The following is a 27,048-nucleotide window of genomic DNA, read 5'->3' on the forward strand; positions in this document are numbered from 1 at the left end:
TGTAAACACACTAATAAATTTGGATTCCTTAAATTATCTTGTATAAATAAAATGAATGGAGCAAAAAATTCTGAGGTCATAATTTTAATATTTTATAAAACTTGTAGCATAAGTCTGGGTTATATAAATGCTGTCATTCTTGGTTGTGACATTGTAATATTGCCATGTCTGGGTTGCAAAGGTGTTCTAATTCCATCAGAAATACAGGCTATAGGCATATCTTGAGCAATTTAATGGGCTTTAATAAATGTGTGAGTTTTTTTAAGGGATACAAGAGTGTGAGGATTTCTGTGTGACAGTATCAGATACACCGAAACAAACAATTTGTGGGCATGTTACACTGCTTTAACCAAGCCATGTTGTAACCTGTAAGCAGATAAAGGAAAACTTTGGATAGTTCGGGGCCCAAGAGGGTGTTTTTTTAATACCTCCATCCTAAAAGTTCCCAGCTACAAAGTTGGTTTATTGGATGCACACTGCTGTGTGCTTTGCTATTAATATCAGAAGTTCTTAACATTTGAGTTCTAAAGACATTGAAGCATATTCCCTTTTTACTGAGGATTTACATGTTTCTCTGGGAATGCAGCATTTTGTATAGGCTTGCTTAAATTTGAGATTTACAATTGAAACATAAAGCTTAAAATGTAATTCTTGGGGCTAGACCACCAAAGCAGTTCTTTGTGTATGGAATTAGCATCAATCATCTAATAATAAAATTAGAGTATGAATATTTGCAAGCACAATGCATTTAAGAGCTCAGAATGAGTTTCTGTGTCTGTTCCCTCCTTGCCCTGGGGCTCAAAGCCCCTCTCAGCTCTGCAAAGAGGACCTCCAGGTGATCCACAGCCCTCAGAATGTGAGGCAGTTAAAGCTCTGCATTGCTAATTACCTTATTCCTTAAAATCTGAGTTTAGACCAAATTTCAGTTTAGGCCTTCCCTTAACCTGTGCATTCTGATCTCTGTGTTCTCATTAATTTTGTGCCCATTGGCCATTGGCACTTTCCCCTTCCCAGGCTTCATTAAATGGTGCTGCACCTCCCTGGGCTCGTGGCAAAAGAAGGACCAGTGCAAGGTGAAGCCTTTGGAACATTGTTAAGCTTTTATTCATGGCAGGGTCAAGCAATAACATGTCAGGGAGGCACACAAATATTTGCACGTTCCTGTTTTGGTGTGAAGTGGGACACAATGTTTGTAGCATTGTGCAATAGCAGTGCTGCAGCTGAGTGTCCAGGGAGTTTTTGTAAAGCCTTTCATGCAGGGTTTCGTAATGCTGTGAAAAGGTTTTTGTGCAGCTTAACCTTGGCATGGAAATGGCTTCGGTGTCTAATGCATTATGAATTAAATTTTTTTACATGTTCTCAAGTTACCCATTTTTCTCTTAAGCATTTTTCTCTTAGAATTCAGTTTATTTAGCTAGAGTAGTTCCTAAACTCCCCCACATAATAACAAATAAACCACTGATTTTTAGCTTATAATTTGTGGACATCTCCAAGTGCCAATTAATTATAAACATTATGCACGCCTTTTAAGCCAGATCTGAACATCTCAGGAGAGGAGTTTGCTGTGTTTTTTATCAATGACTTTTTTTAAGTCATGTGAGCAAAGTGACTCTTTTTTTTTTTTTAATCAGGCCTCTATGTTTAAAAATGTTTTTGGGCTTTAATCAACACCTGCAGAAATACCCTGAATTTTGCTGGTTCAGTGTTGCAGAACCACCAACCACCATGAAGATATTGTCCTAAATAGGAACAAATAATGAAACAGATTGGAAAGGGAATTTCTTCAATTATACACTTATTTTTTAAAAACAGACCTATAAAAGTATGTATCTTCAGTAAGTGGGTTTTAACAGTACATCCCATCTCTTTTGAAAATATGAAAACCTCTTTTTTTTTTTGATGTCTTCTTGAAGTTAAGGTAGTTTCCCTGTTGTCATTTATTGGCTGTCTTAGAAGTGTCCTGGGAACTAAATTTCCAGTGTTAGTGTGAGGACATGTCAAAGTTAAGTAATGCAAAGTAATGACAGATATAGTGGAGTAATTACTTTATAGCTAAATCCCATTTCTCTAAACATTAAATACACTTTTAAAAACTTTTAGTAGTTGAAAACTATAGGTTTGTTTTACTATTAAAGAATAATACAATAAAACATAGATATGACTATTTTTACCCCTGTCCATAAGATACATGCTCCCACTCTTGCCTTCCCTTGCCACAGGCAAGGACATGCCTGTGGAATCAGCACCTTCCTGCTGGGTAAGAGAGGGAATTTCAATGTGTTTAGGTGCTGCTAGGGGCATTCTTGTGCTGGTTTTGCTGTAATTTCTCTCCTTAGCATGGAGATGAAAATATTGGTGTTCCTTTTGTTTTATTCCTAAGATTTGAAAAAACAAAGAAGCTTTTTACCCTTCAGGTGCTCTGGGCTCTCTCCCCCTCCTTGATCCTGGCACAAACTGCTTTCCATATGGCTTTACCTCCAGTTATTCCACTTTCATCTTTGACCTGTGTGGGGCTTTTCTTTTAAAGTTTTGCTGTCTGTTGTAACTAAATTGGAAGTCTCTGTGGAAAATAGTGAAAGCTCAGTCTGTGCCAAATATTGCAGCTGGGTTTGTGCACTGCTTGATGCTGAGGAATTGAATCCTTTCCCCTAAATTTATCTGGTGTATGTACTGCTCTGTCCTTAAAAGGAACTGGGAAATAATATTGGGGAGCTACAGAAGTTCTGGGGAGTCTGTCTGTATCAAATTTCTTCAGCTTCAGAAAAGAAACAAAAGGGATCTCCAGACTTTTCCTAACTACTCATGTCAGCAGTGGGGAATTTGGTAGTTAAGTTTGGGTGGCAGGATGAGTAGTAAATGTAGCCGGGGGATGATTTGGCTTTAGGATATCTTCAACTATAATTCCAGCATTTTTTCGCAGTTCATTAGGATTCCTTGATTAAGCAAAACTTGGTCATGCAATTTGAACTTAGCTCTAAAATGTGCTCCCTTTGTCAGGTTGTCTGTCCCAGTGCAGAATAAAGAAGCACAGTTTGTTTGAGAAAGCTGAGACACAGGGGAGTGCCAGACCTTAATCCCTAAAGCTCCTCCAGGTGGATTCTAAAGCCTTGCCACCCCAGTGGCAGCTCCTGGCCTCCTGTCCCCAGCGGGATTGTGCAGGCCACAGCTGGGCAGGGAGTTTGGCCAGGTTGCTGGGTGAAGCTCTGCTGTGGGCAGCAGTGTGGGTGACCTAAAACTCTCCTGCTGCTGGGAGTCACTTAAAACGTCCAGCTGGGCACTAAAGCCACGAGATTACAGAGGGGGAAAAGGAGCTCAGGCTAGAGGGATGGCTTGTCCTTGGTTGCTGCACAGGATCTTCAGTGGTTATTTTACCCCTGGCCAATAACTGTGATGAATGTAGAAATAACATCGATAAGTACCCACGTTAACATACTAATGAGTTGCCTGCCTTGAGTGATTTGTTGTGGCATCTAACTGCTTCTTCTCTTCCTTCCTTTTTGTCACCCTGCAGTGTTCTGTGCCAAGGTCTTTGTGGCTAGGCTGCTCCAACCTGGTAGAGAGCATGTGCGCACTGAGATGCCTGCAGAGCATGCCCAGTGTCAGATGTCTCCAGGTGCCTTTCTTCTTTCTTGTTGTAAATGTTATGCTGTTGAACTTGTGTTAAACTCTCAGGACTCTGTTTAATCAAATTGTTTAGTCTGCTAAATGTTTTTTGTGCATCCTTTTCTGAAATCTTCTACTTAACTGCATTGTAGGAGTGACTCTTCAAGGGCTTTCTGTGCAGTAAGGCTGGGGGGGAGTTGTTGTCTTTTATTGCCTGTATACTGACATTGTGATATCAATAGCATAGTTCTGCATGTTGCCTGCTACGTTTTGCTTTCTCATTTAACTTAAAAATAACATAATGAGCTTTGCCATTTCTCTTAAATTGCAATGAACTGACCAACCTGTGATGTTTGTGTGATTTAATTTAGAAAGGATAAGCTTTTTATTTGCTCCTAAGTTTGGCTGTGGGTGTAGACTTACCTTAGTCTTTGCACGTGTTTGAATTCAGAATAGTGAGCATGGAGTCCTGGGGTCTTTGGGTTGCCCTGTTAACTCAGGTTTTTAACTTTTAAGAAGTGAAGAACAAGGGATGGGGGGTAGGGGGGTTGGTCTGCATAGAAGACCACTAAATCCTAAGTTGTCTGTTGTTTTTCTTCTAGTAAGCTGTTGGAGGTAACCCTGCATAACTTATAGATGGGGAATTGCTGCTTCATTGGTTTGGGAGGGATTGACAATGATAAAAAGGGAGGTTTTGGGACCAGTTAACAATTTTTTCCAGGGTATTCACCTTGGAAGGAAAATGCTGAACATGTGTAGTAATTGTGGCACTTCCCAAAGTGTTTCCAAATGTAACATCTTTTAGCAGAAAGCAAGGATCAGTTAAGGTTAGTCTGTTTGCATAAGAGCATTATTCAGTGGTTCAAGTCTTTCATGTGTATAAAATGAGTAGTTAAAAGAAATTGCTTTTTGCGAATGAAAATGAAGAGTTGAGTTTTGTGTCACTCCATTTGAGGTCAGCCACTGGAGAACATCAGTGTCTTACCTTAGAGAGTAAGCAATTATTTCAAAACCTCTCTTCTCACCTGCAAAATGTGGCCACTTGAAATTCAGCAAATCTGAATTTCAAAACCAGAAATTCCTCCAAAATTTTTGTTAAAATACAAATCTGTTTTTCCATTTGAATGCTTTATGTTTACAATTTTGAAATAGTATTCAAAGAAAGGACAAAAACTCATGTCCAAGACAAACTTATAGCTGGATAATTCAGTTTTATAGAAATGAACAGTCTCATGGCCAAATAATGCTTATGGAAGAGTGCCTACTCATGCCAGGGCAGAGTCCCAGAGGTTTAGTGTCTGTCTTAGCAGTATTTGCAAGCTACTTCTAATTTTGACAGGGTGGGATTGTTGGGGTGTCTGCAGGGCCAGGGGTTGGGCTTAGGTGATGCTTGTGGGTCCCTTCCAGCTCAGGATATTCCATGGTTCAGTGAAATACTGTGCCAAAATAAAGACTTTTTTGTTTTATTAGGATTTGATTGTTTCTGTAGAACTGCAGCCAGAAGAGGCTTTGAGACTTTCGGAAGTGTCTGTGAAGGATTATTTTAAAAAAAACAACAAAAGGTTCTCCTTTTGAGGGTGTGACTCAGTGATTCTGAAGGGGAACTTGGAAGCAAAAGTGGTACCAGCTGCTTTCTCCATTTATTATTTTTGGCACTATGACTTGCCCTTCATTGTTTCCTGAACTCTAAGCCCACACAGAAATCAGGTGGGACACAGGTAGCAGGAGCTCTTGCTTCTGTAGCACACATTCATTTAGGGTGAAATGATTAATAGGAAGTGCTGGAAGGGAAATACAGAAGCTCTTGGAGATTCTCAGAAGTTACCTGGGATTGTGTCTGTTGTGTGTGGTGTGCTTAGAGTAACCAGAGCAGGCCAGAAAGGGAGAAGCGCAGTCTTCACTCTGGAGCCTTGGAGAATCTCTTCAGGAAGCCTCAGGAACTCATTCCTGGGGCTTTTTCAAACCTTTAGGCTTCAGCAGCCACCTGCCATCCACCCAAAGGAAGTAAGCAGGGATTAGGTTAGCTCTGCCTTTCTGTGAGGTTGCTAACAATCATCAAACCTAACAAGGCTCTTTAGAATCAAGCTGTAGCATTTCAGCAAGCCCCTCTGCCCATGAATTGGGAGAGGTGTTCCAGTTCTCAGTCTGGGTGTGTATTCTGTGCTTTTCTTCATGCAGTAAAATACCCTCATAGTGCCTGCAGTTTACTGGAGAAATATTTGCTTTCTGCATTCTGTGAGGTGTTAGTGAATGCAGAAGAGAAACAGGTAATTTATCAGAAAATATTAATTCCTATTTGTGGTACTTGAGATTTCTTCTCATTACTCTGGCTTTTGGTTTAATTGATACTTTTAGGAAATAAAGTCGCTGACACTTAACACTTGTTTCTGTTGCATGGACAAGTATGTATTAAATACAGTTAATAATACTTGAAACTGCTACAAGGCCTTATTTTTAACTGCTTAGTTACCTTTAATGATGTTTTTGTACATTAACATACTGATATCCAATAGTTCCTGCTTTTATTTGCTTTGATATGGACTTATCTGCAAAATAAAAACTAAAATTCTTGTTCAGGTCTTTGGAGAAACTGATTCTGTCAGCAGGTGTGTGATGCAACCCTGTGGATACAGCACCTTCCATGGCTTCACCCGTGGAGCACGGCAGGGATTTGAGTGTGTTTTGTGGTGCTGATTTGGGAAGTGGCTCCAGCAGGGCTGCCAGGCAGAGACAGGCAGGGCTCTGGGCTCTGGGAGTAAACATCTCCAGTGTGATGTGAGCACTGTTCATTAAGGAACAGAAGATAAGAGCCTAGGCATCACTTTGAATTATTGCATAATGCAGGAGGTGATGAAATAAGTCTTGGGAAATGAATTATTAGAGAGATATAATGAAAATCCCAGTAACCAAATACCGCCCCACCAAGTTTCTTCCCTGTCTTCAGTTGCACTTTTCTTCCACTTCTGTTTTTACAAAAATAATTTTATCTCTCTTTTAAAACTCTGCTTAGATTTTGCTGTGCTTATTTACACCCTCCCAAGATCTTTGGAGTTCTTAGAAAAGATTCTTTCCTACATCTTGTCATCTATGCATGAAGTTTTCATCTTAATTTATGCAGTGCCCTGCTCCTCTGCCTCTGTGTTCACAGGTGGGCAGTGTGGCCTGGAAGCTATCTCAGAGTGCATTCCCTGCAGGAACAAGAAATGTATCACTTCCCGAGCTGCCAGTGAGAGATCTTAGCTTGTTCCTCCACAGGCCAGATCTTAAATTCATGCAGTGGCTTTTTCAGTTTTGAGTCTCCCCTGACTCCTCCAAGGCCGTTCTCCCAAGTACTCTGGAGGCTTGGGAGGGCTTTCCTGTCCTTTATCCTTGGCTTCTGCCCAGTGGGGTGTCCAGCTCCAGAGGTGCTCCTGGATCTGCATTTTCCTTTTCATGGAGTCCCCATCCCCAGAAGTGGCACTCAGTGCTCTTGGCTGGGTATCGAACATAAATTTCCCTTCTTTCAGTTTAAACATAGAATTTTCCAGAAGGAAGTTTATATTTTTATTTATTGATGTTACAATTTAGCATTAACTTGCTTAAGCTTCTGTTTATTTCTCTTTACTAATTTTGAGTTTCTGTTGATGCTTCTATTCTGATACCAGAGGGAAACACAACAAGAGAAAGTGTAGTTGGAAAAACTTGTAGTTGAAAGCTAAGAATTGAACAAGGAAACTTCTTCATCCTCTTTTCCCAGTACAAATTCAGGCACAGACACAATGCAGTTTTCTTAAAACCACAGAGTGCTGGAGATGGGCTCTGCTCAAACCTTCTCCTCCAGAGCATGAAATCACAAATGGGAGATGATGAGTGGCTTGTAGCTCTGGAGCCTGCATCCCTTTGGAAATGTTACTCCCTGCAGCTGTTGACATGAGTTATCATAACCAGACAACTGCTTTACTGCTTCTGTTGGGTCTGAAGTCATTTACAAATACCTCTTTGACATGTTTTCTGGTATTTTGCCTCAAAACAGAGTGGAACTGTTACCACTTCTTTTTGGAAACAGTCCAACAGCTCCATTAAAAAGAAATACATTATTCCTTTTCTTTAAAAGAACAGAATGTTCTCTCCAATATCTGAAATATTTGTGCTCATTCCCTGTGTTTAAACAGACTTTTCAGAGACACAGAGCTTCCAAACCAAGGGCAGCAGTGTAGAAGCAATTAAAAGTACCCATGGTGGGTCTGGAGGCAGTGTGGGCAGGGGGATGGCCTGGACTCCCCAGTCCCTAAATCTGAGGTAAAAATGGCCAGTTTTCCCTCTGGTAATCAGTAGTGGTGCTTTCCAGTGTGTTTCTGGAGTCTCTTCTCAGTGAAAAGTAACACCAGTTTGGAGTTTGTTTTCAGCAGTTTCTTGTAATAACTTTTCTTTTTTAGTTCTCAGTGTGGGTGTTATGGATTTTGAGGCCTGATCCAGCAGCTCAGTTTGCACATACTGCAGGCATTTGCAAAGGATAGTGCTGCATTTTACTCCCCCTGGTGCTTCAGTGCTTGGCCATCCTCGTTGTCTCCCATATCCCAGCCTGTTTCCTTTGGAGAGCCTAAACTGGGATGAGCACTCTGGGTGCAGTCTGGGCATCCCTTACAGTCACAGCAGCTTCTTGTGCTGCTTCCTGGTGGTGTGGCCAGCTATGGCTTGGTGCTGGATCCAGACACCTCTGTCCAGGAGGATGGGGAAATGTGAAATGCAGGAATTACTTTTTCCAAGCATGATTTATTCTCCAAAGGGGAAGGTTCTCATAAGCACTTCTCTGGTGTCCTTTGTATATCCGAGTGCTTTGGGCTTTATGACTTTAGTTTTTAACTGAGCCTGTTCATTCTTAGGGGCAAGAAGGGACCTTCTCTGTCTTGGGTCAGTTCCTAGTGTTTGTTTGGAAATGGAAGTGAGTTGTTATTCACTGGAGTGAATCCCAGGACTGAGCTCTGAGCCAGAGCTCTGCTCTTTGCTTTCCTCAGCTGAGGAGCAGAAATGTGTCCCTGATCCGTCAGAACCAGCAAAATGGAGTAAATATCTGTGAGTTTTGGTTCCTGATTTGCCTGGGACATGACGTGCATCTGTCACTTGGAGCTGGCTATGGCTCCTGCTGAGGGTTCCAGCTGTATTCCCTGTGATCAGCAATAGGGGAGTGAGGATTCCAGCTGTATTCCCTTGATCAGCAAAAAGGGAGTGAGGATTCCAGCTGTATTCCCTGTGATCAGCAAGAGGGGAGTGAGGATTCCAGCTGTATTCCCTTGATCAGCAAAAAGGGAGTGAGGATTCCAGCTGTATTCCCTGTGATCAGCAAAGGGGGAGTGAGGATTCCAGCTGTATTCCCTGTGATCAGCAAAAGGGGAGTGAGGATTCCAGCTGTATTCCCTGTGATCAGCAAAGGGGGAGTGAGGATTCCAGCTGTATTCCCTGTGATCAGCAAAAGGGGAGTGAGGATTCCAGCTGTATTCCCTGTGATCAGCAATAGGGGAGTGAGGATTCCAGCTGTATTCCCTGTGATCAGCAAGAGCGGGGAGCAGCCTGTGAAACCTCGTGGCAGGTTGGGGTCACCTGTGGTGGCCTCCCCTGGCTGGCACCATTTGGGTACTGCCAAGCACTGACCTTTCTGCTTGTGGGGAAAGGGTTTTGCTGCTACAAACAATCTGATATACGAGTGCTTTTTTGGGCTTTGTTGTTTTCAGTGGTTTTTGGAGAGCGCTAAAGGTCATACATTTCATCCCCAGGCTGCCAAGTGTGCTTGAACAGAAGAGTGACCCCTTTCAGGAGCCTGCTCCTCTTGGTGGGGAGTTCTATCATCGTGGTCTTCTCTTCAGAAGTTGCCACTATTCAGAAGTCAGTAATTGACTTAATCACTGATGTTTATGAGCCAGATGAGGTGGAAGTGGTGAAATGAGTCCCTCTGCCATAGGCACTGAACTGCTGCTGCAGGAGGGGCTTCTGTGCACAGCAGAAGTCATGGGAGCTTAGACATCCACTCCTTACTCCTTTGGGTGACTTGCTAGCTTGCCTATTTATTTTTTTTTTTTGCTAGTGTTTCTCTTCCGTTCCATTCAGAGATCCCAGTCTGTCCACTCTACACTGGGCAGTGAAATGAACAGGGCTTATGCCTTTATTAATGTTCAGCTCTTTATTAAAAAGATCAGCTGGGCAGGGGCCCGACACTGAGCTCGCCCCCACTGTTGTAGCTTTTTCAGGTAGCTGAAGGGTGAGGAGGCGTGCAGAGCCTGTTGCTGAAGTCCCAGCAGCAGCTGTCCCCTCTCCTTTCCTCCTGTTAACACCGGGAAAATCTGCCTCTTCGTTCCTGCCTCCCACAGCCCACTCCAGTCTCGTCTTCCGGAGCTTATGGTGACAGGTCAAACGTCGATCGGGGCATGTGTTTTCCTCTTCCTCAGCCAGCGTATGGTACCTGTCCAGCCCCCTCTACTGTGTTCAGTTCTCCATTTAGGGGTGTCCTTCTCCCCCAAAACACGCTCCCATGGTTCCACGGGTTTCCCTATTTGCATCTTAGTCCTAGAATGGCAGCTTGGGTGGGGAGTAGGTGCTTCTCCCGGTGGTTTAGAGAAAACAAACAGAGCAATTAGCTGTTTAACGTTTCAATATCGGTACTTAACTAGAAGCAGCGACTGTTCCAGTGTTGCCATGGTAGCCAGGAAGCGGGCCCTGTCCCCCAGGGCACTGGGAACTTTGTTCATCACAGGCAGGTTCTCCATGGTGAGTTCATGGATCGCGGCAAGGTCCTGGACCTTGCCTCGGCGAATCTGGTGCTTGTTGCTCAGAGCTGCAGCAGTGAGTGCAATGTCAGACATTAATTGTGTCCCTCAGAAAGCACCACAGTCCCACTAAGCCTGAGAGATTTCACAAGTGGTGGGCAGGAGCTGTTACTGCTGATGGCTCTTCTGAAGTGTCTGCAGAAGGGATGCTGTTAGCCACAGCCTCATGTTGATGCTTGCTCAGCCTCCTGTGGAAGAGAGGATTTTTTTTCTCTCAGTGATCCTGTTATGGTGGAAAGAAATGTGTTAGGAAACGTGCCTTGCTCCCTGCCTGCCTTCTGGCAGTGCCATGCTCGTGCTGGGAGGGATGGAGGAGGGAAATCTGCCCAAGGAGAGGAGGAGATGCAAGGCAATCTGTTCTGTGTGTGACAGTTCTCTTCCTTGCAGGTCTTGTCTCTTTCCCACAGAGGAATTTTCTAGGAAACAGAAATTTATAATCAAATATTTCCAACCAAGGTTGAAACTACATTTGTGCAATGTCTTTGCACTGCAGACTCCTCATCAGACCCCCCTGGCAGGAGAGTGGGTCCCTTGCTTAGGGGAATTCAGCAGCTGTGTGAGTACCAGTGTTGATGGTTTTGCGGATACTGATGGTGCCACTCTTGAGTCACCATCAAAAGGACACTTACCCTTTCAGGACACACTCTGGGTGCTTAGTAGGCTGCCCATTCCCAGCTTTCCCTGAGCCTTCATGATTTGTATCTGATAGTTGTTTTGTGGCCTTCAGGACTGACATTTAAGAGTCTTAAATAGATGGTTGGTTTTTTGTGATCCTTTGAAATGGTGGGAGAATCCAATTACATCAAGGGAGGCATCAGAGTCCAGGATAGCACAGCTGGCTACAGGCAGCAGGGGATTGAGCAAATGGCAGGGCTGGAGGAAGTGCTACAGCAGAGAAAGAAGGAACTATAGTGAGCTTTTTACTCCTCTGTGTAGTATTTCTGTGGCAAAATGGTCCTGTTTCCAAACCTCACTGTGGAAAGGCTTGGCTTTGTGGTGCAGGATGGTCTTCCACTGCTCCCAAGTGGATTTGGGATTCCGGAGAAGTTTGAGGTGATGTTTTTGCCCTCGAAGAGCAGTGCTGTAACTGATTCGTGTTGTCCTGAAGTGTCTGTGAAATTCTATTTCAGCCTTGCTGGTTCCAGAGTTACCCTTCCCAAAGCCCCTTCAGATGGTGGGTCTGTCCCAGGAAGCAGAGCTGGACTCTCTGGGACTGTCCCTGGATTCAGAAGCGAGGGCCAGCAGCTTTCCTTCTCCAGTGCCATCCTGTCCAGGTCCTAGGGAAGGGATTCTGCTGGCACTGCCACAGGCACAGGGCTGGGGTTGGGGTGCACAGCGTGTCATCTAGTCCTGGCCACAGCTCTGCCACCTTCCTCTCACACAAGAAGCTGTGCTGTGACTCCAGGCACTGATGATGTGGTGGGGATTGAAAATAATCTTCCCAACCCAGGAACCTGAGACGTGGGGCAACTGTTCCTGCTGTTCTCAAATCCTGTTCTGAAGAGTCTTACAGTGAGGTGCTATTGTATTCATCAGCTGGATCTTGAAGCTGTAGAGGGAGAAGTGCTGACCTTCCAGGTCAGGAACATTTACCATCCATTATATAAATTGTGTGAAATCGAAATTATGCAATTGCACGTGCCTTTGAAAAGCCAAATAAATCAGCACTCAAGTGCAGAGTGTCTGCCTAATCCCAGGCAAGGCTGGGTGGATATTTTAAAAAAATTGAGTATTTTTTTACAACTTGTATTACTGAAGGCATTTTCCTTTAGCTGCAGTTATGCTGCAGCCCTTGTGGAAATAAGGTTTTCTCCACGTTCTGGATGCTTGGATATCAGCAGGTCCAAACCCACACTGAACTTGTGCATAAACAAAAGCTTGTTTCAGACAATTAATGAGTGATTAGAATTTCCTGAGGAGTTGTGAAGATTGATACACTTCCATGAGCTGCCAAGTATGGAATACACTGCTCTACATTTCTGGAGGACAGGACTCTTCCTTGGAGTAGCTCACTAGTTCTAGGCTGCAGTTTTATTGAATTTTCACTGTGGTGGCTGCTTTTCCTGTATTTCTTTTGTGTGCAAATACCTTCTATTTTGCAAAAGATGAATAATTGAGAGTTACTGCAGGTTTAGTATTTCAAACTGTTCAGTGGCTTTGAATAACCTTTGTGTAGCTTTTACTGTAAAAGTTTTTATAGACGCCTGTTCAAAACCTGCTTAAAGTTTTGCAGTGTCTGAGGCCCTTGAGTGTCCCCTCCCTCTCACAGCTCCTCAAGCCCCTCGTGCTGAAGGTTGTGCTTTGTGCTGGCAATTTGAGATAACTCCCTTTAGTTTGATATGGAAACAGCAGGAGAGATCTGAACCTAAATTCCCTCTGGGAAACCACGAATAACCTTTGAAGTATTTTAACTTTGCACCAGGCAGCCAAGTTGCAAATGTGTAGTTAATCTTAACAGAGGCTAATTTATTTTTGATGAATTTGAACTGATCTAATTACTAGCTTAGCCTGAAACTTGCTTCCCAGATGTTACTTGTCCCATACCTTTAATCTGGAATACTGTTAACATCTATTAATTCTGTGGGGCAGAGTGCTGTCTTCTGCCTTGTTTACTCATGAATGTGGCACAGAGAAAAATGTCCAGCTTTTGGAATTTGATTTTGCCTTAGCCTGGTGTGGGAGTGTCCACACAGCCCCTGGTTTTGGAAAGGCTGCTCCATGGGATGGCAGAGCTTGTGGAAGGGAACGGGGCAGTTCTGGGCTGTGGAGCAGCAGTGCTGATGGAGCAGTTGGGTGTTGCAGGGATGCATCAGCTGCCTCTGGAGTGTCTTGGCTGCTCCTGAAGCCCTGGAATTCAGCTGCTGTTCTGTGCTCAGCCCTCTGTCAGCTGTGCTAATCTGAGCAGTCAGCACTCAAATGCAACTTTAAATAGTTTGTTTTCCTTTTACAAGTCCTATAAATGATGAGATGAGTGGATCTGAAAAGGCCTCTTTGCATCTGCTCTAAAAGGAAGAAAAGAACTGATAATCTTAAGCCAGTATTTTCCCTTCAAGTTTTCTTTTTTGGATACTTTATAAATACAGGAAATAAAAGCTAAAGCAGCTCTTTACTAGACACTGAGACAGTTTCTAAGGTAGTAAATACAACTTAATGTTTTCATTATATTAAAAAAAATCCCAAAAGCTTGGCATACCTAATCCTCCTAACTGCCTAACAAAATCCATTTATTTAGGGTAGCTTTTGATACAGTTACAAGTGCCAATGTTCTGAACAAGTGTGTAACATGGTGTAGTCAAAGCTTTAAAAACTTAAGCTTAAGTTCACTTTTAGTGAATTTGCTGTGTAAGGGACATGGATTGAAGTTTGCCCTGAGTTTTAAAAGTACAGAGGAAAAACTATTCTACTTTGGGATGGATTAAGATTGAAAGTACAGATTCTACCTAAATAAGGTTATGTGTAAAATAGATGAACCATTAGTACAAAACTACTGCTAATAATTGTGGCTGAGAACTTGTGGTAATTTCTCTTAATTTAAAAATATCAATTGAAAAAGCAAACTAACACCTTGCTCCTGACATCTGTGTACCTTCCTACAGCCCAGCCGTTTGTCAGGGCCATGTTTCTGCTTTAAACATTTTACTATTAGTTATTCGCAGGCAGAAAGGATTTATCTTTTGAGGTATTTGGCCTGTTAGGATAGTGAAAGTTAATTGTGAGATGTTTTAGGCAAGTGACTGCAAGTGTTATCAGTGATGTCAGTGATAAACCTGATGGCTGCTTTGGTACACAATTTGAATATTGAGATTTGCTGCTCTGGCAGGAGTGGATTGGGATTCCTGCACACATCAATGTCTGCCAAGGAAAGCTGAGTGACTGGACAGTGAAAGGCACAAACTGAGACACCTGGAAAACAAACACCACTCTAGGCTGAAGGTGGAATTAAAGCTCCTGTTGGGCTGGGCAGGGGTGGGAAAATGAATCCAGTTTTCAGCTGAGGCCTTGCAGGGAACCTTGTTGGCTCCTCTTACTGCTGGCTGCTCTTGTGCAAGCTGGGAGACGAGGTGTTTTTTTTCTTTTTCTTTTATTTTTTTTTAATTGATTATTATTGATTGCAGTTTTCCCCCTGGCAGCACAAGCTGAGATGTGGACACCTTAACCCCAGCCCTGGCCTGGCTGAAGTGCCAACTGCTTTTGCCATTTCTCCTGCCCGAGTGGTGCTCTCTGTCCGAGGGCAGGGGGACACACAGTGATTTCTCTGTGTTTGGGCCCTGGTTTTCCAGCCAGCACAAGGGTTTGTGCCATGTGGGGTTTTGCAGGCCTTGCTTTGGAGCTGGAGTGGTGCAGGGATGAGTCATCAAATCTTTACAATTACACAATTCCCTGCTCATTGTCCTTGTAAATACAGCGTGTTTTTATAGGATGGGTACAGGCATGTTTGGGTTACTGACTCTCTGCTCCAGACACTCAGAACGTTAAATGAGAGTTTAGGGTGTCTTTGAAACAGTTCTGTGAGGAAGGTGTTGTTAATGTGATCCTGCAGTACCTGTTGAGGTAAGGCTGCCCTTAAGAGCTAACCAGTTACTGCATATTTAAAACCCAACCAAACCAAACCAAACCCCCACTGGATGTCTCTTGGGATTGCAGTAACTACATTGTTTTTCTGGTTACATCAGCTTGCTGCGTGGCAATGGAGGCATGCTGGAAAATAGCTCTGAACTTGGACAGAAGTGCAATTGTTTTGTTTCTTATGATAACCTACATTTAACTAACAGTCAGTCAGTGAATGTTTTTGATGTAAATCTTTCTGAGAATGTGTAATACGTTATTTCAGAAATTCTAAAAGCTCCAGAGTGATTTTGCTGTTACGGTTCTCCATCATCTGTGGCCCTTCATAGGCTGGGGTAAGGATTAAATTCTTGCCCTGCCAGGCAGGCTCATACTGCAGTTTGGACACACAAACTGATGTATGAAACTCCTCTGGTAAGAGGATGTGCCATCACCAAAGGCTCACTGGTGCGGTTGGAGTCCTTGCTTAGTGTTTCATTGGATCAGAAAAGTAATCCTGAGCTGCGGAGCATTTTCATGTGTAATTTCAGTTTAAAAACAAGTTATGTTATGACTCTGGGTACTGTCCACAATGACCCGACTTCTGAGGGCCACCAGGGTGATCAGAGCAACAGAGCACTTCTCCCATGAGGAAAGGCTGAGGAAGTTTGGATTGTTCAGCCTGGAGAAGGGAAGGCTCTGAGGAGATCTAATTCTGGCCTTCCATGAGCTGAATGGAGAACTGACTAGAAACATGGAGAGATTATTTACATGATTTTATTAGTTCCATGTGAAGTCAGACATACTGAATACTCAGATACACAGTTTTATGCATATATATACACACACACACACATATATATATATATATATATATATATATATATACACACACACACACACACACACACAAGATCAGCAAGTTAATTTATAATGACTTTAAGGTGAGGACTGATACTCTTGAAACAAAGTTAACATAGTGGTACTAATTGCCAATCATCAAAGCATTGTTGATTAAGCAGAGTGATCTGCTTAGTGACTGCTTGTCATCTTTGGAACCTGCAGAAATAACTGTTGTGGGACATTCAGGTGAGGAATGGCTTGAGATTTTCCTTCTCTGAGCAGAGGCAAGAGCAAGCAGTTCTAGTTTTGGGAAACTTACTACTCTGGCCAAAAATTCCTGCAAAAGAAACCCTTGAGAGGTGTCAAACTGGGGTCTGGAAGAGCATTAGGTATGTGCTAAAAAATTACCATCTATAACTTGTGGTCAAACTTTAGCGTTTGAAGCAGTTTGAAACACAGACTGGGGAGCTGTGGTGCTGAATTCAGCATATCTTCTTTTAAACTTTTTGGTGGTTAGTCAGAGGCCAAATAAAAATTGATGCCCTATTTTCAGTTATGAGGGGTTTTTTTCTAATTTTGCCTTCAGCTGTTGGCTCTTGGTAGACTCTTTAAGTATTTTAAGTATATTTTTGTTTGAACTTCCAGCAATAGCTGCACTAAAATAAAACCTGGCAGCAGGGAGAGCAGCAAGCTAGGTAAGAATTGAAGCATGTTCAGCCTAATTTGTGCAGATTCCCAGTGCTTACATAAATAGTTCAGTTTAAGCTGAAGCAAGCAATTACTAATACAGACATCAAATATAGACATGGCCGTGGTCAGCAGAGTGAACCTTCTTGTTTGGTGGACAACCAACTGTCCCTGGGGGCCAAGGAGGCCCGTGGAACTTGGGGACATCAGGATTTTTGCATTTCTTCACAGACAGATCTTGAGGATGTTGAGAAGGAAGGGATTTAGTCCTTGCTGTGAGAGAGGTTCATTCCCATCTTGTGCCATCTAGGTTAGGGGTTCTCCAACTTAATTTCATATTTGTGCTCTAGGACATTTTTACTAAGAGCCTCTCCATAGTTAGAAGAGGAAAATCCCCTCTTATCCCCGATCAAGTATCAAGATGTTGTTAATGAACATTGTTTAACAGATTCCTGGGTTAGCAAATGCTGCCCATTTCTCCCCAGGGAGAGGCTTTCATTTGGAAATGCTCTGAAGTGTTTGGCAGTTTGTGGCTCTTTTAAAAGCAGGAAGCCATGAGGGGCAAGTGCTCATCACTTTTAGCTGGTGCAGATGGTAGTCAGCTTCCTCCCTTGCTGCTGGCTCCAGCTGTTCCAGAGGTTGGCAGATTCCTCACTTGCCCTGGGAAATGCGGGACCTCCAGCCGTGCTGCTGTGGCAGAGCTGGTCCAGGAGGGGCTTGAAGCTCCAGTGCCGTGTACTTGATCTGCAGAGTTTGACTCTGAGGTATCCAAGTATGTATTTTAGTTATTTTGTATTGGTTCTTCAGCTTCTTCAAAGTCAGATGTGGTTTGTTAAAGACATCAGAACCTGTATAGCTGAATTGGTTTAATTGGTTTTGCTTATTTTGTAACTTTAACTGAAATTTCCTGGTGTTTTTTTTCCAGAGAGAAGGAATCTTGTGAAAAGTTAGACTGTTGAAGACTTAGCTGGGTCTTTAACTGAGATGGGAATTACCAGTGCAGTTTAAAGGGCAGTGAGACATAGAAGTTCTTACTTCCTTTCCCTTTCATTAAAGCTCAAATATAAGACTGCTTTTTTTCAAGACAACATAACTGTTGTTTTGTCCATCCATCCTCTGTAGCCTGTAAATCCTTTCTTTGTCAGGGAAAGCTTTATTATCATCAGAGAAATTTAGCAGTGTTGTGAACTTTGCTCGGTGCTGAAACTCACGTGTTGTGCCCCAGTTCCCAGGATTTCCTGCTATCACTTCCATAATTGCTCTCCTGATACTGGAGCTCACAGTGGCTTCAGAACAAAGGCATCGGGCTGTTCCCCTGCCCGGGGAATTAAGTGACTCAGGCACTCCCAGCTCCTGGAGCCCAGTGCAAACCCAGGCTAAGAGCAGCCTGCTGGAAATCTGGAGCAGCCTGTCCAGGTTTGATGGATTTCTGCTGGAAAAGGTGCAGCTTTTCCTGCACCTGCTGAGGGAGGGGAGCCTTGCAGTGCCACTCACCTGCAGGAAAACATGGAGTGCCTTTGTCCCTCACAACCTCACATCTATGGAACTGCTGTAGTTGAGACATCAGTTGCTACCTGGTATCCCAGAATCTTAATTGAAACAATGATTTTATGGAGTATTAGAATACCTACAATATCTTTGCCTTTGGGGATCGCCCATAGTTGTTTCTATTTCGGTAGCTTTTCATAATCCCCAAGGTAATTAGCTCGATGTAATTAGGCTTGTCAGTACTTCTTTCTCTCTGAGTAACTTGTGAACCTGTTTTTGCCATGGTTTTCTGCACCCCATAGAAATCCCAGAAACTAGAGGTTTTGTGGAGCAGAAAGACTAAGGAAAGCCTGAAGTTTCTGCGGGACTAAGCAAGGAATGTGGGATACAAATCTCCAGGAAATGAGCTTTTAAACTTGCTCAGCTTGTGGAGCAATGTGTGAATTTTACTGCCATTTCTGGTTTCTAATCAGTGGAAATAGAGGCTGGGGCTTTGCTCAGTGTAACTCGATTCACTTGGGTTTTAACAACTGTGAGGCAGCAATAAAACATCCCAGCTTGGACCCATTGTTATCTCTTGGCCATCACTGCCGTTCCCAGTTGGGATGGAGAGCACTTACTCCAGGCTGACTAATTAAGGAATGACAGCTGGTTGGAAATAATCATTCTGCTTTTGCAAGAGCCATGAGCAACTTCACAGGAATTCCTGGAAAAAATTAACCTATAAAGAAGATGAATTGACAATATTTAGAAGCCCTGCTTGCACTGTGAGAAGCTGCAAGGCTCTTGCAGAGGTCGGAATCACATCTGGAGAATGTCTGCAAGGGCAGCTCAGCCTTGCTGGGATCACTAGGATGAGATGTCAGTGCTTCCATCAGGCCTTGGAGTTGTTCAGCAGCAGAGCTGCAGGGAATTGGGGTGAATTCCGAGGTGATGCCACTTCAAAGCCACCTGGGAAACCGGCTGTATGTGGAGGTGGGTGGGGTGAGCAAGACATGCCACTGAGGGGAGGGAAGAGCTGGACTTGGAAATGCCTATCGGTGTTCTTGCACAAGGGCTGGAGCCCAGGAACCAGGACTGGTGACACCAGCTGTCAGGAATTCTGAAATCCTGACTCTGCCAAGTGCTGGGAATGGACAGGACAGATCAGAGCTGTCCAATTGCTTCTTCCAGCCAACCAGGCAGGATCGACCCATCACCTCCTGGTCTCCAATTAGTAGGCTTAAGTGCTGGATAGAGAGATTGGAGTCTGAATGGGGATGAGTGTGATGGGGGGAGTGATCCCAAAATGAAGTGTTTTAAGAGAGAAGCAGAGCAAATTTATTAGGAAGAGACAATATCATAGGGAAAACAAAATATATATTTGGGAGCAGAAAGGGAAAGGATGAAGGATTTGAAAGCTCTAAAATACAGTAAGAAAGTGTGGAATGAGTCAGGATGAGAAAAGAGAGAACACAAGAAGCTGTAGCAGTAGATGCCATTAAATGAATGCAGCTGTCAACTTCCTGGTGAAATATTTGAATACTGTGTTTATTTCCAGCCTAAGAATCAAACTCTATTATCTGCCCCCACAGTTGTGGCTCAGATGGTGATGGGACGTGGGAGTGTCTCTGGGCAGCAGTGTATTTGGAGTCCCCATCCTTGGAGGTGTCCAAGGAACACCTGGAGGTGGCACTCAGTGCTCTGGGCTGGGGACAAAGTGGGCATCAGGCACAGCCTGGACTTGATGGTCTTTGTGGTCAGAATCTTAATGATTCTGTGGTCCTGTGACATTCCAAGGCTGTAGCCTCTCCCCAAAGCCTGCTGCCCAGTTCTTTCCCTGGGCAGCAGTGGAGGCACAGTGGAGTTGAGGTGGGGCACAGCACAGAGAGAAACTCACTTTGCTATCTGCTGGTTGAAAGTCTGATGGTTTTGGTGACATTTGTATCCCTGCACTCTGTCACAGTGCTGCTATGCACTGTAGTTTATTGTAATTATTTATTCTAGTTCCTAGAATGACATAATGTTTAGGAGGCAGTTCTTAGTCTCCATCCCTGGGAAAGCTGGCAAAGATCTCTGAGATATTTGCTGATATAGGGAGAATGCAATGCAGAGTCCCACCATAGCCTGCTGAAGGAAAGTTAGGAGGGATAGATGGATAAAATGTGGGATTTCTGCTGAATTTGCTGACCTAAGTCACCTGTTTGATATTCTCAGTGTTCCTTGCTCATAGCTCCCGGGATCCATGGGTTTATTTAGCCTTCAGCTGCCAGAGGACATGAGATGTTCCTTACTTGTTTAAGGACACACTAATTGGATGCACAGTTAACAACATACAATCACTCTAACAAGTGTTTTTACATATTCATATTGAAATAAAATAAAATCAAAGACACCCTGCTTAGTTCCCTGGTGGCATGTTTGCTTTCCAGAATGGTGTAACTGGTGTGGGCTGGCTGGGTCCCAGTCAGTGAGGGGCTGCTGTGTGTTCCTGCTGGGGGAGAGCACCCCTTGCACTGGTTTGTGCCCCAGGGAGAGGGGCTGGTTAGGACTTGTAAATAACTGGGATGGCCCTGCAGAGACTATGGCTTCAAAAACCATGGAAGGTATGGCTGTCTGTTCTTTGGACATCCAGAAACACTAACATCCATGTTTTTGTGGAGTCACCCTAAACATCTCCTGCCTTTATCCCTTTCTGGATTCCCCTCCAGTTACCTCCTGGGCTTGTACATGTCATTGTCATGTGTGTCATAACCAGGTAGTTGGGGCTTTCCATCACCTGTGGTGGCAGTTCTTACCTGTCATCCAATGCCATGTGCCACATGTTTTCCACACCTTCAGGGAGGGCTCAGGGTAAAACCAAGGCAGAAGGGCAGGGGAGGAAGGGTTGCTTTAGACAGGATACTGTCCATTTTCCAGGTTCTCTGGGTTTGTCCAGCATGTCCTTATGGAAGAAAGAGGAGGAGATGAATGTTTGAGATTGAATTGTGTTTTGAATGCGGGTGGATGTGGTTTCTAAGGAGTTACCCATAATCCAAGATGGCAGGAGTAAGGGAATTGTGTGACTTACTCCATGATATATTTTACCTGAGCCCCTTTTTCCTGTTGAGACAGAAGGGAAGAAGGCTGAAATAAATACAGATGGTGTTTGAGGACACTCAGTTTGTCCTGCTAACCCTCTGCCAGTCTCCTGGGCATGGGGTTGGGAGGGCAGGGCTGGGGGAAGCTGGAACTGCCTGGGAATGAGGGACTTGGGAGCAGGGAGGAGGAGATGCTGGGTGTGCCATGGACAGCAAAAGGGAGCAGCTCATCAACAACAGGGCCAGAAAGGAGGGAATGATTTTGGGAGACAGAGATGAGCTCAGAGAAACATATGCAGCTGAAGGTTTATAGAAATACTTCCTTCTTTTGTTGGTGAAGGAAGGGGAGGGAAGAGTAGTAAGGAACAATTCTGATGTGAGCAGTAGTAAGGAACAATTCTGCAATAAAGGCAGGGGTGACTGCCAGGGTTGTAGACACAGCCTGGGCAGTGAATTGCAGACATGTTCTGCAGAGAATGATCCCTATTCCGGGAGATGGGAAAAAAGCATATTCTGTTGTATTTAAGTAGTGTATAGTGATTTTTTTTTTTTTTTTTTTTTGTGCCTCGCTGTATGCAATTTAACTTTGGCAGCAAATGCTGGTTGAATACATTGACAGGTTTAATTGCTTTGGCTTGAGTAGGATGAAAGTGAATTTATTTCCCAGTGAGAAGAGCATTGAAAGGCTGCATGAAAACCTGTCAAAGGAAATTGAAGCGGGGTTGGGGAGTTATCTTTACAGTAAATGGAATTGATAAACATGTCAGTTAAAAGGGGAATTTATTTATAATACTCAGGTTTTGTGGTCAGAATTCTTTGAGTATTCCATTCACTGGGAAAATGAATTGTATCTGTTCAATTGATTTGCTTTTTCGTAATGCTTGTAGAGCAAGAAATTGTCACAGAGTAAAAAGCTGAAGTACTATTTGTTCTGTTTTTCCAGAACACATCAGTAATGGAGGATCAGAATGAAGATGAGTCTCCAAAGAAAAATACCTTGTGGCAGGTAGGACTAACATGGATGTAGAAGGAGATGTGCCAGGATTTTGTATGTTCCTGCTTTTGAGAAATGTCCAAATCTCAGGTCTGCATAATCATCCTTGGATGTCGTTGGCTGTATCCTCCTAAGGTTAGCACAGCCTTTGAGTGAAGGATGATGCCAGTGGATAATCCTCAAGAAATTACCAGGTTTGCTCAGATTTTATAGTTTGTGCTGACCTTGGAAGGGCAATGTTCTGTCAAAGCATCCTTGAGAATAAAGTTAATCTATATTTCTGAGCATGTGACTGTTGTTTAAAAAGTTCAACATGGCAAGGACTCACAGCCCACTCGCTTTGAAGAAGTTTGGGAATATTTTGGAGGTGCCAATTGCTCCCCAGCAGCCCCTTGGCTCCTGAGGCGCTCAGAGGAGCTGGCATCACTCTGAAGCTGTGCTCAGTAGCTAGCAGTGATGCCTGCCAGGGTGTTCTGAGCCATCCCAATGTGCAGCTGAAGCTCCTAGGGTTTTAATGATGTGTTCATGATTTATTAAAAAAACATGGATATTGATCTAGTACCGATATCCAACTGTGATGGACAAAATCTCTCTAACAGTTTAAAGTTAGAAAGGTACTTTTAGTGTGAGGCTGGGCGGTGTGGGGGATAGCTCCCAAATCCACACCTCCCCTTCCAGGTGATTACAGAGCCCTTTTTATCCATACAAGTATTGAATACCCAAAATGCAAATCCATAGTCATCATTTTGGTACATCCCATTCCTCACTTCGTGTGCTAATCATTTCAAAAGCCATTCAGCATGTGTAGTTTGCTCCTTCAAATGGGTCGGTGACCCTTTCATGGGGAGGGGTCCCAAAATGAGGAAGTAAATGAAGTCTTCCTCGTTGTGACCTTTCTACCTTTTCAATGCAAATGTGACAAATGAACTCTTGGTAGAACTCCCATTCCTTGTTTTCAATTGGTTTTGGAACAGAGGAGGCAGAGGAGACTGTCTTATGTTCCTAAAAGCTATTTGTCAGTTTCTTTATTCTTCATTATAAACCCAGCTAACTAAACATCGTGTTGACAAGCAATCAATTATTAGTTAACTACAAACTCTTAACTTTATCAGGGCCTATTAATTTGTTTTAATTAACTCTCATAAGGCTTATCCCTAACTAAAATCTTAGCTCTTCTAAAATCTCTAAATTCCTTAAAATTTATGTTTCATTCTCCACTTCTTTGCAACGAGTAAATTCTTTTACTCAATATATAGATCTTTCTTCATCTACCCAAGACATATGTCTCGTGTCTCTCAAGACTAAACCATATGCTTTCGATAATGAGGTTTGCGCCGTCACTCGTCGTATCATTTTCCAATTCCAAACAAGTATCACAACAGACAAAATCAAGCTTTTACTAACTAAAATAAGCAACACAATGATAGGATGAATTAAAGTATTAAGTATGCCGGTTGCTGTTGGTGACCATCCAAAGAGCACATCCCACCAGTGATGAGACAAGTGTTCCTCAAATCGCTTAAAAACTCCTTTGATGGTCTCTGTGTCACAGTGTATAATGATTAAAGTCTTTTTCCCTGCGTCTCTAATCACTTTCAAAATTTCTCTCAGTTCCTGAGCTGAGCAACTAAGGTAAAATTCATTCCTATGGGCACAGGCACTATTTCTTGTACAGTAATTAAATTGGCTTTTATATACTGGTGTGATACTATAGGTGCCTGATATGAGAAGTCACATCCCTGAATTTTGACAAAGTTACAGACACATAGATTGAACTGAGTCTCATTCATGCTTAGATTGTCTATCATTATGGTGGGGCATGCTGTTCTGAGACAGACACAACCTTGTCCTACATATACAAGCAAAGTTGTTCGGTTACCTGAATGCGTTTCAAAGTGGCAAATGCTTTGGTCCGTATCTAAACATGTATCTTTATTACTTTCTAATGGCCCCTCACATATGTACCCAAGTTGTCTCCTCATAGAACAGGGCTCTAGATTGATGGTTTGCCACTTTCCTCTGATTTCTCGTGCCCATGTTCTATGTTCAGAAGGATATAACACAGTCCCCTCATGGTTTAATCCTAGGGGCACTATAGGATGTATTAAGCTCACTGATGCATTATGTATTGTTAAGACAAAGGCTGTTACTTTACTTGTCATAGGGTTATAAGTGAAATTGGCCAAAGTCCACCAAGCTTGTAGTTCCCTTTCTATATCAGATGCACTATCCCAAACAATTTTACGGAGTTCAGCAGGGAATATTCCCTCCCCGCCTTCTCTGATCACTGCAGCAGCTACTGACTGCATCCACAGTTGTGCTTGGGTACACCCAAGAGCTAGTGAAACATTTTCGCTAGCTGTGCCTAATGCATTAATTATTAATTCATGGTCTTGCTCTTCAGCGTTCTCCCACCCTGGTGATACTTTGGATAACTTTCAATGGTTGTCACCCAGTGCTAGTAGGGAAGATTGTAGAGGTCGCTGTAATTTAACCAAGTCGTTCCCGACTGTTGTTAGTTTATTCATCAGTACTTCTGAATCTGTGGTATTTAGCACTCCTAGTCCAGTCCCTAGCAGCCCAGTGAGATCTCTTTTACTCTTAAAGTTAGAGGACATTCATTTTTGAAGCCAAGTGGTCCAGTCCATGAAAGGATTTCTGAGAAATGGGGCGTGCTCTGGCCGGACATCTGAAGCATTTACCTGTATTCCCATTTCTACTCGCTTCAGAGACCATTCCGGATTGACCAGCAGTCTTTGGATTCCCATTTTCTTAATAGTATACAGCCCAATTCTAGTAGTTATAGGAACTATAGGCTGCTCTTCTATTTTTGGGATAAATGGCCTTGGGGTAGTAACAGCTTTCTTTTGTGTTGGTGGGGTAGTTCTAGTCCTGTTCTTATGATATTACACTTGAGTGATATTAAAATCAAGATCATACCCTCTTATTGCACATCCCTCTAGTTTTAATCTAAACTCAGAACATTTACTTAAACATTTGTCCCAGCATTCAGGGCTAATCCGAATGAGTTTCATGGGTGGTTGGTAAGCCTCATGGAACCCATCTTGCACAAATGCATAGTTACATCCCCAAACATTTCTCCCTTCCCACAAACGTGCATTTGTAACCTTTATAATCTCATTCAGGGCCCTACGAGAGTGGGGATCATAGGCCCTTCCTTGACACTGATATATTCCAGTTACGTTGTACTTGTGTGGTATTGTATTGGCTCCTGTTACAACTGTGGCAATAGTGATAATAGTTACGACCTTCTCCATCATGTCCATAATTTCTATAGGTCCATTTATTTGCTGTTCCAGGTGAGCTTCAGCCTCAGCTCATTGTCACCTGGTGTCACTTTCCAGACTCCCTCAGGAACTTTCTTCACTCGGGAGTGATGGATCCAGGCTTTCTGTTCTTTGATCTTGATTGCAGTAAAGATAGTGAGGAGCACTAGGTAGGGTCCTTCCCACTGTGGTTCCAGGCTTTCTTCTGCAAAAAACTTAACATATACATAATCCCCAGGTTGCACATCGTGTACTGATCCATCTAATTCTCTGGTTTGACCTCCAGCCACATATTTTTCAATTTCCCTCAATTGTTTATTTCAGGCTACCGTATACTTATGTAGGGTTTCCTCCCTTACTTGTGTCAGTGTGGTTCCTTCTTGAACTGCATATGGTCTCCCATATAATATTTCAAAGGGGCTCAATTTTTATTTTGTCCTTGGTTTTGTCCTAATTTGCAATAATGCTAATGGGAGAGCTTGGGGCCAAGGTAGGTTTGCCTCTTGTCCCAATCTCACAATTTATTGTTTAATCAAATGATTCATCTTTTCCACTTGGCCACTCGATTGAGGATGATATGGGGTATGTAACTCCCAATCTATCCCCAGGTGATGGCTAATTTGTTGCACAATTTTGGAGATAAAATGCGGCCCTCTATCTCAGGATATGGTGGCTGGAACTCCAAACCTCGGTATTATTTCTTGCAACAGTGCTTTGGTTACCTCTCGTGCTTTAGCAGTCCTAGTAGAAAAGGCTTCTGGCCAACCCGAAAAGGTATCAGTCAATACTAGGAGATAACGATATCCCCCCTTCCTAGGTAATTCTGTAAAATCGATTTGCCACTGCTGCCCAGGTCCACAACCTTTCCCAATTTGTCCAACTTTAGGCCTTGGGATGTTTTTAGGATTAGTTCGGAGGCAAAGACTACACTGACGAGTTACTTGTATTATTGTGCCCTGTAGTTTTCTAGCTATAATTTTTCCTTTCAGATGGTTATGCAGGGCATCTACTCCCCACTGTGTTTTTTCATGTTCTTTTTGCACTACTGACCACAACAAATAGGAAGGCACTATAAGTCTCCCTTCCTCTGTTATAGCCCATCCTTCTTGATTAAAATTCGCTTTCTCTGCCTTAATAAGTTTCTTATCCTTTTTATTGTACACAGGCTTACCTTCAATAGAAATCTTTCCATCTGGGATTAATGTTGCTTCTACTGTCTCCTCAAATACCTCACCTTTGGCTGCGTCTTTTGCCTCTCTGTCTGCCAGCATATTTCCTTTTTCCAATTCAGAGCTCACTTTTTGGTGTGCTTTAATGTGCATGATGGCTACCTTCTCAGGTAGCTGCACTGCATCTAGTAGTCTCAGTATTTCTTGTGCATGTTTAATATTCTTCCCTTGCGAATTCTACAGTTTTATCTCTTTCCAAATGGCTCCATGTACATGAACCACCCCGAATGCATACCTTGAGTCTGTGTAAATGTTAATCTCTCTTCTTTTGCCAACTCTAAGGCTCGAGTTAAGGCGATTATTTCGCCCTTCTGTGCAGAGGTGTTTGCTGATAACGGTCCAGACTCTATTACCTCTCTGCTTGTGGTAACCGCATACCCAGCATGCCTTTTTCCACTGATGACATAGCTGCTTCCATCAGTAAACCAAGTCTCAGCACCTTCGAGTGGGATGGCCTTCAGATCTGGACGGCTGGAGTAGGTGGCTTCAATGGTCTCCAGACAGTCATGGATCACT

The 27,048-nt window shown here is 43.2% G+C and overlaps 1 protein-coding gene across 7 annotated transcripts in view; it reads left to right on the forward strand.

The window, feature by feature from the left end:
• The window catches only part of FBXW11 (F-box and WD repeat domain containing 11), a 66,756-nt gene that overhangs the window by 11,964 nt on the left and 27,744 nt on the right, over positions 1-27,048 (forward strand). For 4 of the 7 annotated variants that reach the window (XM_030283680.4, XM_030283681.4, XM_030283679.4 and 1 more), the window contains 2 exons: positions 3,512-3,613; positions 21,966-22,028. In XM_030283680.4, the coding sequence (XP_030139540.1) occupies positions 3,563-3,613; positions 21,966-22,028 (114 nt within the window). In that variant the 5' untranslated portion in view covers positions 3,512-3,562. The remainder of the gene's footprint in view (positions 1-3,511; positions 3,614-21,965; positions 22,029-27,048) is intronic. The other 3 variants (XM_041718890.2, XM_030283684.4, XM_030283683.4) reach the window with 1 other exon arrangement.

This window comes from Taeniopygia guttata, chromosome 13 (assembly GCF_048771995.1).
Source record: "Taeniopygia guttata chromosome 13, bTaeGut7.mat, whole genome shotgun sequence".
Lineage (NCBI taxonomy): Eukaryota > Metazoa > Chordata > Aves > Passeriformes > Estrildidae > Taeniopygia > Taeniopygia guttata.